Source organism: Sclerotinia sclerotiorum, genomic scaffold (genome assembly GCF_000146945.2).
Source record: "Sclerotinia sclerotiorum 1980 UF-70 scaffold_4 genomic scaffold, whole genome shotgun sequence".
Classification (NCBI taxonomy): domain Eukaryota; kingdom Fungi; phylum Ascomycota; class Leotiomycetes; order Helotiales; family Sclerotiniaceae; genus Sclerotinia; species Sclerotinia sclerotiorum.
Window position 1 is genome coordinate 1670198 of NW_001820832.1, and position 13606 is coordinate 1683803.

Sequence of the window (13606 nt, forward strand, 5' to 3'; positions counted from 1 at the left end):
ATCAAGACATTTTTAGAAGATGGCTGGTGGTAAGAAGAAGAAGAAGCCAGCTACAAATCCAGCCAGAGGCTTTGCTACCACCTCAATTGCCTCGAAACCCAAAAATGAAGCAATTGAAGCTGCGCAAGAAAAGGACATTGCAGACGAGCCCATCGATACAACGGAGAGTCAACAGCTGGGAGACAACACTAGAGAAGTCGCGGGAAATGGAACTTCGGATCAAAAGTCGAATCTGACACCCGAAGAGTTTGAGAAGCAACTCGAGAATTCCGAACTCCAAATACTCGTCGAGAAAAATTCACAGAAGTCAAAAAGAGATGCCCTCCGGCAAAAGACGCGATTAGAAACCGATCGTAGAGTTCTGCGAGGTCAAGCAGAAACTCTCAATACAAGAAAATGGCTCCCCCCTGAGCTTATGGAAGAGGTTTTGGATTTAATAAAAATGGAAGGACGATTTTCTGGTCCAGCAACAGACACGACCTCGATGAAGCAGATATCGGAAGAGGACCTTGCAATTCGGCTTTGGACTTTACAACAATCCCTTGTTGGGGTCGGGTTTGTAGCAGATAAAGTATTACTGGCTCTGCAGCATGTTTTGGATATTTCGGATAAGATTGGTAGTAGCAACAAGGACACAATTTGGGGCATGGAAGAATCACTGGAGTGGCTTTCCCGTGAATGTTCAAGGGACGAATTGCCAGACTACCAGAATTCACATCGCAGATTGGCATCTTCCCAAAAGTCTCAAAATGGTATGTAACAGCCATATTGTGTTTACTCTACTACAACTAATAATTTTCGTTCTAGGTACTCCATTTGATAGCCCTATGGCCTCGGGAACTACTACACCAAGACTCGAATCAGACATGAGGCATTTCCCATCTTCAATTCAAAATAGCGGGAATACCCCTCGTAACGGAAAGAAGCAAGAAAACAGTAAAAAAGCAGCCACAATAGATTATGACAGTGATATTGATCCGGATGACCTCCTCCCAGTATACCTGAAAACAAAAGAAAAGATGTTTATACTCCAAAGCTCAAAACCTTCCACTGATATTCGTTCAAATAGCAAAAAGGGTGCCCAGAAACTACAAAACAATGGAAGTCCTATTGATGCAGAGTCAGCCAGGCTGGCAAGGAAGCTTAAGAGAATAGAGGATGACGTCTTGTTTGACAAATATCTTGCAGACCAGCAATGGAATGCCCAAAGAATAAGACTTGAGCGGGATGCAGCTACCCAACGGGCCTCCGAGTTGGCTGCATTTGATAAGGAACCGCAGGAGTCTGATATTTCTGTGGACTCTGATGATGAAATCAGTAGAGAAGCAGCTGCGATTGGCAAAGCTATGCTTGAGGAGACCGGTAGCGACGAAGATGCGGCGCTAGCTGATCTTTTTGCTAGCTTACCCGTCAACGAAGTGGATCCTCTAACTGGTAAAAGCAGTACGGTGATTAACGGTAAGGACGGGACAAAGGTCACTGTTCGAGACTTTGGGAAGTGGTCAGGCATCAATCCAACCAGGGCGCTGGAGGAAGCATGTCGAGCAAGGTGACTGACCCAAAATCTATTAGAGATGACCACGCTAACAGGATGGCAACAGGGACTCTTCAGTAAGATTGGTCTACACTCTCATTTCCGATGCCAGTTATTCCAATCGTCACAACCTTCGAATCACCTGGTCAAAATCACAGGATCTGCTTGCAGATACACCCCTCTCCCAAGTCGAATATGCTTCTAGTCCAAAATTGCAAAGTTTTACTATGGTTTCGGTATCCACGCCAGATTCTCGCCAATCCGAAGCATATATTGCCACCACTGCACTGTTTCTCATTTTTGGATCGTCAGCAAGGGAGGACAAAGTTTCTTTGCGTTTACCAGCAGTATGGCGTGATCTTTGGACTGAATTTGCCGAGATTAAAAAGGAGAAATCCGATGAAGAGGATCGCAATGCCATCAAGACATTCCGTGATTTGGTTCGTGCAAAGCGAGATCAAGAATTAGAAGATGGTGTTTTGATACATGGTGCCTTCCGAAATCGAGGGGCACTCCGGACCACTGGTAACGAGGATACTTCTATAGACAAAGGTCTTAAAGCAGGGTTTGCTCCAGAAACATATCAGAGAATATGGGCTGAAAAATGCTCGTCGCAAAGTTATCAACACATGCTCCAATCTCGGATGCAGCTACCTATGTGGTCGTTCAAAGATGAGGTCCTCGGTGCTATAGATCGTTCACAGGTAGTTATTGTTTGTGGCGAGACTGGGTGTGGGAAAAGTACGCAGGTACCAGCATTCATTCTCGAGCACCAGTTATCGAGAGGACAGCCTTGTAAGATTTATTGCACAGAGCCTCGACGTATTTCCGCGATCTCTCTTGCTCGACGTGTCAGTGAAGAACTTGGTGAACGCAAGAGCGACCTTGGTACACCTCGCTCACTAGTAGGGTATGCCATTAGACTCGAGTCCAACACATCAAAAGAGACTCGCCTTATCTACGCTACCACTGGAATCGTGATGCGAATGCTCGAGGGGTCGAATGATCTCAGAGATATTACGCATATCGTCCTTGATGAAGTCCACGAGCGTACAATAGACAGCGATTTTCTCCTCATTGTCCTCCGAAAGCTGTTGGTACGCAGACCTGATTTGAAAGTCGTTTTGATGTCTGCAACGGTCGATGCCGATCGCTTTTCAAAGTATCTAGATGGTGCTCCGGTCTTGAACGTTCCAGGACGTACATTCCCTGTCCAGGTCAAATATCTCGAAGATGCTGTTGAACTTACAGGCTTTTCTCTTGATAATGGCCTGCAAGAGAAATATACTGACCTTGATGACGACGTTGAACTCGCGGATGTGAATTCCAATGAGACAACGAAGAATGAAAGTACAAAGGCTTTAAGAGGATACAGCAATAAAACTCGTAACACTATTGCACAGTTTGATGAGTATCGGATTGAATTTGATCTCGTTACTCAACTGATTGCAAAGATCGCTTCTGACGACCGATTGGTGATGTATAGCAAGGTAAGTTTGGTACATATTCAAGCCCCGCTTTGCAACATTTGATGTATTAGCATTCCGCCAAAAATTGAATCCAACTTCTCTGAGCATTACTTTGAATCGTACTAACCACGCAAAGGCTATCCTCGTATTTCTTCCAGGTATTGCTGAGATTCGAACTTTGAATGACATGCTCTGCGGACACCCAGCATTCTCGTCCGATTGGTATATATACCCTTTACATTCGACTATAGCTAGTGAGGATCAAGAAGCTGCCTTCCTTGTACCGCCACCTGGAATAAGAAAAATAGTTCTGGCTACCAACATAGCTGAAACTGGTATCACCATTCCAGACGTCACTTGTGTAATTGATACTGGTAAGCATCGCGAGATGAGGTTTGATGAGAGGAGACAGCTCTCTCGTTTATTAGAAACTTTCATTAGCAAGGCAAATGCCAAGCAAAGAAGGGGTAGAGCTGGAAGAGTCCAGGAGGGACTGTGCTTCCATCTTTTCACAAAATATAGACATGATGAAGTGATGGCCGATCAACAAACCCCAGAATTTCTTCGTTTATCCCTTCAAGATCTTGCCATTCGAGTCAAGATTTGCAAGCTAGGAGGCATCGAGGAGACATTAAGCGAAGCGTTGGATCCCCCGTCTGCTAAGAATATCCGACGTGCCATTGATGCGCTTGTAGATGTTAGAGCACTTACTGCAGGGGAAGATCTAACACCATTAGGCGTTCAATTAGCTCGGTTGCCACTCGACGTCTTCTTGGGAAAGCTTATGCTCCTTGGTAGTGTTTTCAAATGTCTCGATGCAGTAGTCACAATTGCTGCTATTTTATCATCAAAGTCACCCTTCTCGGCTCCATTTGGACAACGCCAACAAGCGGATACTGTCAGGCTTGCCTTTAGAAGAGGTGATTCTGATCTTTTGACAGTTTACAATGCATACCTAGCCTGGAAAAAAGTTTGCATTGCCAATGGCTCTGAATACCAATTTTGTCGCAAGAACTTTCTTAGCCAGCAAACTCTATCGAATATTGAAGACTTGAAAGGACAATTGGTGGTCTGTCTTGTGGACTCGGGCTTTCTCCCACTCACAGAGGCTGAGAGGACTGCCCTAAATAGGTACATGATTTTGGTTTGTTTCCTGAATAAAGGCTAACTGGTATAGGACACGTTATTCGAGTCGGCGTCGACAATTTTTTGAGATACCCTTTCGCATTAACGCAAACAGTGATAATGATATAATTGTCTCGTCTGTGATTGGCTGGAGTTTCTATCCAAAACTTCTTATCCGGGATGGTAAAGGCTTCCGCAACTGCGCCAATAATCAATCCATTAGTTTACATCCTACTTCCGTAAATAAGGGTCATCACGAGCTCAAATGGCTCTCCTACTATCATATCATGCAGGCCAAGCAGTAAGTTCTCATTAAAATCTTATCCCTTATCACCACTAAGCTCAAGTAGATTTTACAATGCCCATGAAACAACCGCCGTGGAAGAATTCTCAATTGCCCTTCTTTGCGGAGATGTCCGTTGTGATGTAAGTTCCAGCTTTGAGTATGTTATTAGAATGACCTACTAATATTACTCCAGATGTACTCTGGTGTTTTCATACTAGATGGCAACCGAGCTCGATTTGCCGTATCCGACTGGAAAACCATGCTTGCTATTAAAACCATGCGAGCTCGTCTACGAGATATACTCACCAAGTCTTTCAAGACACCGGGAAAGGCCCTCACAATACAGCAACAAAAGTGGATGGATCTCTGGCAGAAGATCTTCTCACAGGAATTCAAAGATAAATAGAATGGCTGGGTTGGGATTATATGGACGCGTGCTCATGTTTCGTTAAGCTCATATAGGGCTTTAGCAAGATACCTGGATTTACTGTAATTCTATTTAAAATACAATATATGTTATATATCAACTAGTAAGGACGCATATATTTTTCTGTGATAGGACATTAAGTACTAGGTAGTAGAGGCTCTTTCTTATTAACTTACCTTTCTGAGTTCTCTGATCAAAAAGTCCTTTTGAAAACAGCAACGAAGTTAACATACTACATATAAGATTTACATCTTAAATACGAAAAACAGGCTATACCTCGAATAAGTATCTCATAATTACACATCTCATAAGTATAATCTCCCATCACATCACCTAAATTAAAGGGGTTTTATTTATATTTATATATTTATATTTTAATACTTAGATAATCTTATATTATATTATATTATATCTAATAATAATTTACTTGAATAAATAAATAAGAAACTTTGTATTCTAGAGTTGAAAATGATAATAGTATTGAAATGAATGAGTATCTTTCTTAAGGATTCGGGGGGATAGGTTATATATAAGTCTTGGGATTTTCTTTTTGTTTTTTCGTGGTTTATGATGTGGATTATGGTGTGGTTTATGGTATCGATTGTGTTAATATAATCAGTGTTATCGAGAACAATTGATATTAAGATCTTACAAGAAAATGAAAGATATATTACATAAGACTTATATCAAATAGCTTGCTGAAGATTTCATCAGAGAATGATAATGATGATAAAAAGGTTTCTATATTATTTATTTCGCGAAGCATTTGTGTAAATCATAAACAGCCAGTCCAAGCTGCTATCTACTTAATTCCCAACCAACTCCATGATATTCGAGTGCTCCACCTTTTCCTTCTACCGAGCTCTATTCCACAGTCCCAATGTTACGGTCAAAGAGAGCAACGTCATCAAGACTTCTCATTCATCATATCCGAGTACCATTTCTGAACATCTTCGATGAAACCCTAGCATGTATCTAAGAATCTTGATTATATATCCATCATATAAGTATTTATACTGGATTCATCGTTTCCTTCATGGCCATATTTGGTTTTGGGTAGGGTTTCGATCTTCCTCCTTTGAACATCTCTAATGCGAGAATTGCGCTACTTCCCATCCAGAGCAACCAGCTGAAAGCACCGAAAACTGCATCGGCACGAGCTGCTCCACAGACAGAACCACGACAGAAGAGAAGTCTGCCGATGAAGACGGAGAGTGCGATGAAGCCTGCGAAGTAGAAAAGAACGTTGAGGAGTTCGACTCCGAGATGAATGTATGGGTGAGATGCTTGTGAGTGTTAGAAAATAATAGTCGATACTCATATCAACTCTTGATTGTGGGAGGAAGGTACCTTTTGACATGAAGCGGGGTGCAACTTCAAGATAGACAATGGATATCAAGGTAAACACAGGTACGAAGACCAAGAAGTTGATTTGAGAAGGAGATGCAGTCAAAGTATCGGTATTGTACCAGTGGGAAACTATGTGATATGTTAGTAGTCATCCCGTGGTATGCTACCTATCAATGCTTCTCATACCATATCCAGATAAGCCCAGTACGACGATAGCGAATACTGCTTGAGCAATTCGAATAGGGAGAAGTAATCCGATCGCCATTTTGAAATCAAGGTATCGTTATTTGAGAAGTTGAGTTATCGTGAAACAATCGTATGTATTCTTTTATGAAAGTCGTGGGGAAAAGCAGCTGCAACTTGTGCGCGCGTATAGTGAGTGAATTGAAGAAAGTGTATACAAATGGAGAATGACAGGTGGAGATCAAGTAAAAGATGGAGAAATGCAGAAGACTCGCAGACTGATATTATAATTACAAAAGAAATAAGTAGTCAAAGTCTGAAGGCCGAAGGGTTTCCATTGCAGCCAAAGTGGAAAAGATGCATAAACTTTGAATCATGTTTGAAACGGTATATCAATCTATCGCACAGATCAACTTCCCTACGGAGACAAGGATCTTCGGCATGATTGAAGGGGCAAGGTTCTATAGCCAATGATAATTATTAACGCTCGATGTCCTTGATATAGAGTACAGTGTAGAGACGCCCGCTTGCGTCTCCGCCATATGTAGGGCAATTTAGACACTGGGCTGACTATTTCAAGCACACTCATCCTTAAATATCCACCTATAAGAAAAGATTCTATCCCGCCGATAAAGTGACAAAACGATGATTGTACGACCTTGTATAACTGAATAACAAGAATAGCGACGAATTGAAACTCGAATACGCTCTGTCAAAAAGTTGAGAATTATCCGCTCGGACATCTAAGGTTAACAGCTTTCTATTTCTCTCAAAGCATGAAACGTCTGCTCCAACACAAATCTCCTAACTCAACCGCAAAGCTTAAAAAGGAAAATACTCATCTCAAGCTGCAAGTATACAAGTAAGTTCTGTTGCCGCCTCCCAAGAACTTCCAAGAGTGTCAGCGTTGTGTTGCCAAGAAGGAATCGCCAGGTTGAGGGTCTTTCATTGAGCTCTTCGTTTGAAGGTAGTGGATCATGAGACTTTTGAAAGCCACGATATTGAAATGCTTGGACGCGGGGTTGCATCACAGTCTATATACTCCCTCCATATTGCTATTGAAGTGCCGTATCGGGTCTTCGTAGTAGACTAGTAGTGCGTACCGATAGTGAGAAGAGTGTATGTATCATCTGCAGGTACGAGAGAACATCACGACGCAATGTCGCATTTGAAAAGACAAAGCGACGATGTCAGTAGTGGGCTGGATTAAGTTTGAGTGGATAACCTGAAAGCAACATGAAGAGGTTGTGTCATTTTGCATTTTGGTAATGGGGCTTAGTGGGCCAATGGATTGTTTCGAGCTGTGATGTTTTTATTACATGAGGTCAAAACTTGGGCTAAAAGTTTTCTAGAACTACAAATCAATCTAGAGTCGGATGAGTAAGCACGCAACCTCTAAATCTCAAGACGTCGTTGAGGACATGGAATAATGAAGCTATTCAGGCCAAACTATTCTCAACAGAATATTGCCCAGCTTCAACCCAAAGTTTCCGTTCTCTTCATTCATTCCCAATGATGAAAGAAAATGGCGTGCTTAAGCCAATGCAATGTACACTGTTGCTTACTGTAAAGGGTAATTGAATGTATTACCCCACTATGAATGATCACCAAGGGTTTGTAAGGTACCATCGGAAAGAGTTAATTATTTGAGAACAAAGATCTTTTGCCCAATTGACTTATAAACCCTTTCCGAGGTCTTTTTCTTCTCTCCTGTAAAGTCTCAATCTCCAGCAACTTTTTTACCAAACTCTCGAGAATTGAAGAATACCTAGGAATCAATCAAAATGGCACCAGTTGAAAGTACTCATTTTGAGACTCTGCAGCTCCACGCTGGGTTCGTGCTGTGCCATCTCCCCGCAGTCCTAGGATAAAGCTAACAGAACTACGTCGATTGTATAGACATGAACCAGATTCTGCAACAAATGCGAGAGCTGTACCAATCTATGCTACTACAGTCAGTTACTCTTATCAATAGGATATATGATTCCAAGAACTAAAGTCCAAATGTACAGAGCTACACATTCAATGACTCTGCTCATGGAGCTAGGTTGTTTGGCCTCCAGGAGCCTGGAAATATCTACAGTCGTATTATGAACGTATGTATTGCCAAAGTTTCATTCTATTTGAAAGTCCAAGAGAAGTTGTTGAGGATTTGGCATCCGATCTCTCAAAATTGGCAACGTCTGCAATGAACGTTGGCATCCCAAGTTTTGCGGGTGGCACTTTTCCCTTCAAAATTGGCATCTCAATTCTATTTCCAAGATTTCATCGCCAAGTATAACACCAAAATCTTAGCTGACTTGGCGATAGCCGACTGTCGATGTTTTTGAAAAGCGGATGGCAGCACTTGAGAATGGACGAGGCGCGGTTGCATCTTCATCTGGCCAAGCAGCTCAATTTAGTATGTCACCCTAACTAATCTCTCTCCCGAGTCCTTCACTCATCCCAAATCATTAAGACAATAATTCACTACACATCCCTATGCATACAATTAGCGAATTCTTGCTAACAGTTCCTTCGAGTGACCTTTGCCGCATTGGCGCATGCCGGCGATAACATTGTGTCAACGACGAACCTTTATGGAGGAACATACAATCAATTGAAGGTTTTCCTTCCAAGATTGGGCATAAAGACCAAATTCGTCCAGGGAGATAAGGCAGAGGACTTCAAGAAGGCTATTGACGAAAATACAAGAGCTGTTTTCATCGAAAGTATTGGTAATCCAAAATATAACGTTCCCGACTTCGAGGCTATTGCCAAAGTTGCACACGGTGAGTGATTTGCTGCTGCGCAGTATCACATTCGAGGACTACCCCGGTCTTGCTGCTTAAGCATCGTTTTTGCCTCTAGAAAGTACTAATTCTGTGTATCTAGACCATGGAGTCCCTCTCGTCGTCGATAATACATTCGGAGCAGGTGGCTATTTTTGCCGGCCTATTGATCACGGAGCTGACATTGTCGTGCATTCTGCGACGAAATGGATTGGCGGTAATTACATATTCTGCCTTTAGGTCATGTGAAATCTTCTAATATGTTTGGAATAGGACACGGAACTACAATTGGCGGCGTGGTCATTGATTCAGGCAAATTTGATTGGGGCAAAAATGGCAAGCGATTCCCAGCGATGGTTGAGCCATCTGATGGATATCACGGATTAAAGTTCTGGGAAACGTTTGGACCTGATACTTTCCTTACTCGCTTACGAGTCGAGATTCTTCGTGACTTGGGAAGTTCATTGAATCCATTTGGAGCATTCCAATTGATTCAAGGTCTTGAAACTTTGAGCTTGAGAGGAGAGCGACATGCTCAGAACTCATTGGCGTTGGCAAGATGGCTTGACAAGAACCCACACGTTTCTTGGGTGTCATATCCAGGGTTGGAAAATCATGAATCCCACGAGCTAGCTAAGAAATACTTGCCCCGTGGATTTGGTGGTGTCCTGAGTTTCGGAGTTAAAGGTGGAGGAGCAGCTGGTAGTCAGGTGGTTGATGGCTTCAAACTGATTTCTAACTTGGCTAATGTTGGAGATTTAAAAACTCTGGCTATTCACCCATGGTCTACCACCCACGAACAACTTTCTGACGATGAAAAGTTGGCTTCTGGTGTCACTGAGGTAAGGAATCATTCGACTGTAACGTTTCGTATCCAGCTAACGTCTGGTTCTCTAGGATCTTATTAGAATTTCGGTTGGCACAGAACATATTGATGATATAATCAAGGATTTCGAGCAATCATTCGAATCAGCATCTGCGGCGAAGACAACGGGTGGTAACGAGTCCAACGTCGGGAAGACTGGTGATACTGGTGTTGACGCGAAATTGGTTATTTAACATAATCCCCCTTTTTTTGAACTATTCGGGAGACCTCCGTTGCTAGGCTAGGTAGACGTGCTGTTGCGTGGTCAATTTCGATAATCACCATTCCAGATACTGGTTTATACATTGCAAAATGTCATTCGCTACATAGTAATAATAATAAAGCTAATAAACGTGGTCACTTTTATTTTTCAAATGGAGATGGAATAATTCCTAACAGCTGTGATATGAATGAATACTTTGGTCAAGTATCATCGGATATAGATGTCTTCCGTTCACCGAACACCACATGCTGACCAACTTCACACTTTCTTCTTCATGGCACAATTTATGAAGTCTAATTATGTATCAAAAGCCCACTTTCCTCCCTTCTCTTCCCCGTATCAGGATACCAGCCTGTCGGTTATTTCCAATTCTTTTATAATTGTGACGGCGATCTACAAAGCTTCTCCACATTCTAGAATATGCACAATGTCCAGATGCCGAGGTAAAAGGAAAACGGGGCCCATCAAGGCCTCGGGGTAGGGCCACTTATCCATTTCCTTCACATGCACCTCTGGAGTGAAACTTATTCCACAAACAAACTTCAATTGTTCATTGGAGTTGATTTACTATTGTTTCTTCTATAGATCTTCATTGTGATACAAATTCTAGATATTATATAGAATAATCTTTATCTTTTATTATCTCTTTCATACTTTTACAAGGTTCGTAAATTCCAGCGGCCTGCGCTCAAACACCAACCTCCTAACCTTTGTTCAACATTGAGTACTGACTGATACTTGCTTTTCAGATCTAGACAGACACAATGGCACCAACAGTACAAGATCCCGATACTTATGTGCAGACCGTTCGAGCATCTCCTCCACCTGGTTCACCATACTCCCTTCCAATACCAGGTAGTGCGCGTGAAGGTCGCAGTGCTGTTTACAGACATTATCAGTTCGTGGACAAGCCGCTATTACAAACAGTCGATCAAGAATGTTTGACTAGTCATGATTTCTTTGAAAAGGCCGCCAAAAAGAGACCAAATGCGAGATGTTTGGGTTATAGACCTTGGGATCCGGCAACAAAGACTCACGGCAATTATGAATGGATCTCATATGCGGAGACGGCACAGCGCAGAAAGAACTTTGGTGTGGGTTTGGTAGAACTTCATAAGAGGGCGGGTATTACAGATGAAAGGTATGGTGTAGGTCTCTGGTGTCAGAATCGCCCGGAATGGCAAATTGTTGGTAAGAAGCCTAGAGTTATAGCTATGTGCGTTGAAGGGTGGAGATTGACATGACTTATAGATTTGGGAGCCATGTCACAATCTCTCTTCACGGTCTCCATTTACGATACCCTCGGACCAGATACGACAGAATACATTGTCAATCATGCCACGCTTGCTTGCGTTGTTACGAGTTTACCGCACATTCCAACCCTGTTAAAATTAGCACCAAGAATACCTACGTTGAAGCTTATCATTTCTGTGGATCCTTTGGATGACGGAGAGAGACCTGGAAACAGCAAAGGCGCAATCTTGAATGCTCTTGCGGCTGAAGCTGGAATCGCTATCCATTATATTGGAGATGTTGAGGCCATCGGAGCTGCATCTCCAAATTCCCCAATGAACCCACCTCGACCGGAAGACATTATCACAATCAACTATACCTCTGGAACGACTGGTAACCCTAAGGGTGTGGTCCTTACCCATTCAAACGCTGTTGCAGCAACTTCTGTCACGAGAATTGTGTCTGACCCAAAACCGAACGATGTTATTTGTTCATACCTTCCATTAGCACATATTTACCAACGACTTGCTGAACACGGCTCTCTCGCTGTAGGATCTGCTATTGGATATTTCCGTGGTGATATCATTGGACTCGTCGAAGACTTGAAGCTTCTTCGCCCAACAACTTTTAATTCCGTTCCCCGACTCTACAATCGATTTGGATCCGCCATTAAAGCAGCCGCTATTGATGCTCCAGGTCTCAAGGGTTCAATTGGTCGTCACATTATCAATACCAAGCTTGCATCAATGAAACTCCCACCTGGACAAGCCACCAACAAACATGCACTTTATGATCGTGTCTGGACTCCTAAATTAGCCAGCGCGTTCGGTCTTCAGAGAACTCGTGGCATGGTAAGTGGAAGTGCTCCAATTGACCCAGGTCTTCATCAATTCCTCCGTGCTGCATTTGGCAACAGGTTCATCCAAGGTTATGGCCTTACAGAAACCTATGCACATGGTATCGTACAATATGACGATGACTACTCAACCGGTAACTGTGGAGGAGTAAGTGCTTCCAGTAAGTTTCCTCCTTAGTTTCTCCTCAATCCAAACTCAACTAATCACCCCTCCCCACAGTGGAAGTATGCTTCGAATCCGTCCCCGACATGGAGTACCTCGTAACTGACAGTCCCAACCCCCGCGGTGAAATCCTTATTCGAGGCACAGCCCGTTTCCGCGAATACTACCGCAACGAAGAGGAAACCTCCAAAGCCATCACCCCAGACGGTTGGTTCCACACAGGTGACATCGGAGAAATTGATAGCATGGGCCGTATCAAGATCATTGATCGTCGCAAGAACGTTCTCAAACTCGCACAAGGCGAATACATTTCGCCAGAACGTATCGAAAACGTATACCTAGCCAATTGTTCACTCCTATCTCAAGCATATGTCCATGGTGATTCTACGCAAGCTTTCCTAGTTGCGATCTTCGGAGTCGACCCCGTTACTTTTGCGCCGTGGGTAAGCAAGATTCTCGGGAGAGAAATCAAGAGTGATGATATTGAAGGGATTAAGGAAGCGGGTAATGACAAGAGAGTTCGAATGCAACTTGTCAAAGTGTTGGATGGGGTGGGAAAGAAGAGCAAGTTTAATAGTTACGAGAAGGTTAAGAATGTTCTTGTGGATGTGGAGCCTTTTACGATTGAAAATGAGCTTTTGACTCCTACGTAAGTTTTTCCGTCTCCTTTCCTTTCTCTTCTTACTACAAAATATTTCATGCCGAGGAACCTAGCCTAGTTGCAAAAAAACAAGTCCAGTATAAGTATAATATTACAATAGCTAATGAACGAAACTCACACCCCACAGACTCAAACTCAAACGTCCACAAACGGCAAAGAAATTCAGAGAACATATCGATCGTATGTATGAGGAAGCATTAGCGGATGAGAAACCCATGGCAAAATTGTGAGGGAGAGGATCGATTTCATTCTTATTGATTTGTGAGAGAAAGAGGGGAAGCGAGCGAGCGATCGAATGGTTTGCTTTATTTATTTTTTTCCGGAGAGGGCTAAGGGAGACGGCGAAGAAGGCGAGAAAGAAAAGGGGAGAAACAGAAGAAATGATAGAAAAAAGAAAAGAAAGAGAGAAAGAGAGAAAGAGAGAGAGAGAGAGAGAGAGAGAGAGAGAGAGAGAATACTA

General features: G+C 42.8%; 4 protein-coding genes across 4 annotated transcripts; 3 read left to right on the plus strand and 1 right to left on the minus strand.

The window, feature by feature from the left end:
- Positions 1-19: 19 nt before the first annotated feature.
- On the plus strand, positions 20-4820 carry SS1G_03732 (hypothetical protein; the record flags this gene model as incomplete). Its single annotated transcript, XM_001595593.1, has 7 exons — positions 20-752; positions 808-1458; positions 1613-3024; positions 3140-4134; positions 4181-4429; positions 4479-4554; positions 4608-4820. The coding sequence occupies 7 exons, from the start codon at positions 20-22 to the stop codon at positions 4818-4820; spliced, it is 4329 nt and encodes a 1442-aa protein (XP_001595643.1).
- Positions 4821-5852: 1032 nt separating this feature from the next.
- Positions 5853-6456, minus strand: SS1G_03733 (hypothetical protein; the record flags this gene model as incomplete). The annotated part of the gene is made up of 3 exons (XM_001595594.1): positions 5853-6127; positions 6192-6320; positions 6378-6456. 3 exons carry the CDS (start codon positions 6454-6456, stop codon positions 5853-5855), a joined length of 483 nt encoding a protein of 160 aa, XP_001595644.1.
- Positions 6457-8158: 1702 nt separating this feature from the next.
- Positions 8159-10204, plus strand: SS1G_03734 (hypothetical protein; the record flags this gene model as incomplete). The annotated part of the gene is made up of 7 exons (XM_001595595.1): positions 8159-8208; positions 8274-8328; positions 8685-8775; positions 8897-9145; positions 9249-9362; positions 9419-9987; positions 10043-10204. 7 exons carry the CDS (start codon positions 8159-8161, stop codon positions 10202-10204), a joined length of 1290 nt encoding a protein of 429 aa, XP_001595645.1.
- Positions 10205-10997: 793 nt separating this feature from the next.
- On the plus strand, positions 10998-13376 carry SS1G_03735 (hypothetical protein; the record flags this gene model as incomplete). The annotated part of the gene is made up of 4 exons (XM_001595596.1): positions 10998-11424; positions 11485-12483; positions 12543-13134; positions 13274-13376. The coding sequence occupies 4 exons, from the start codon at positions 10998-11000 to the stop codon at positions 13374-13376; spliced, it is 2121 nt and encodes a 706-aa protein (XP_001595646.1).
- Positions 13377-13606: the final 230 nt, after the last annotated feature.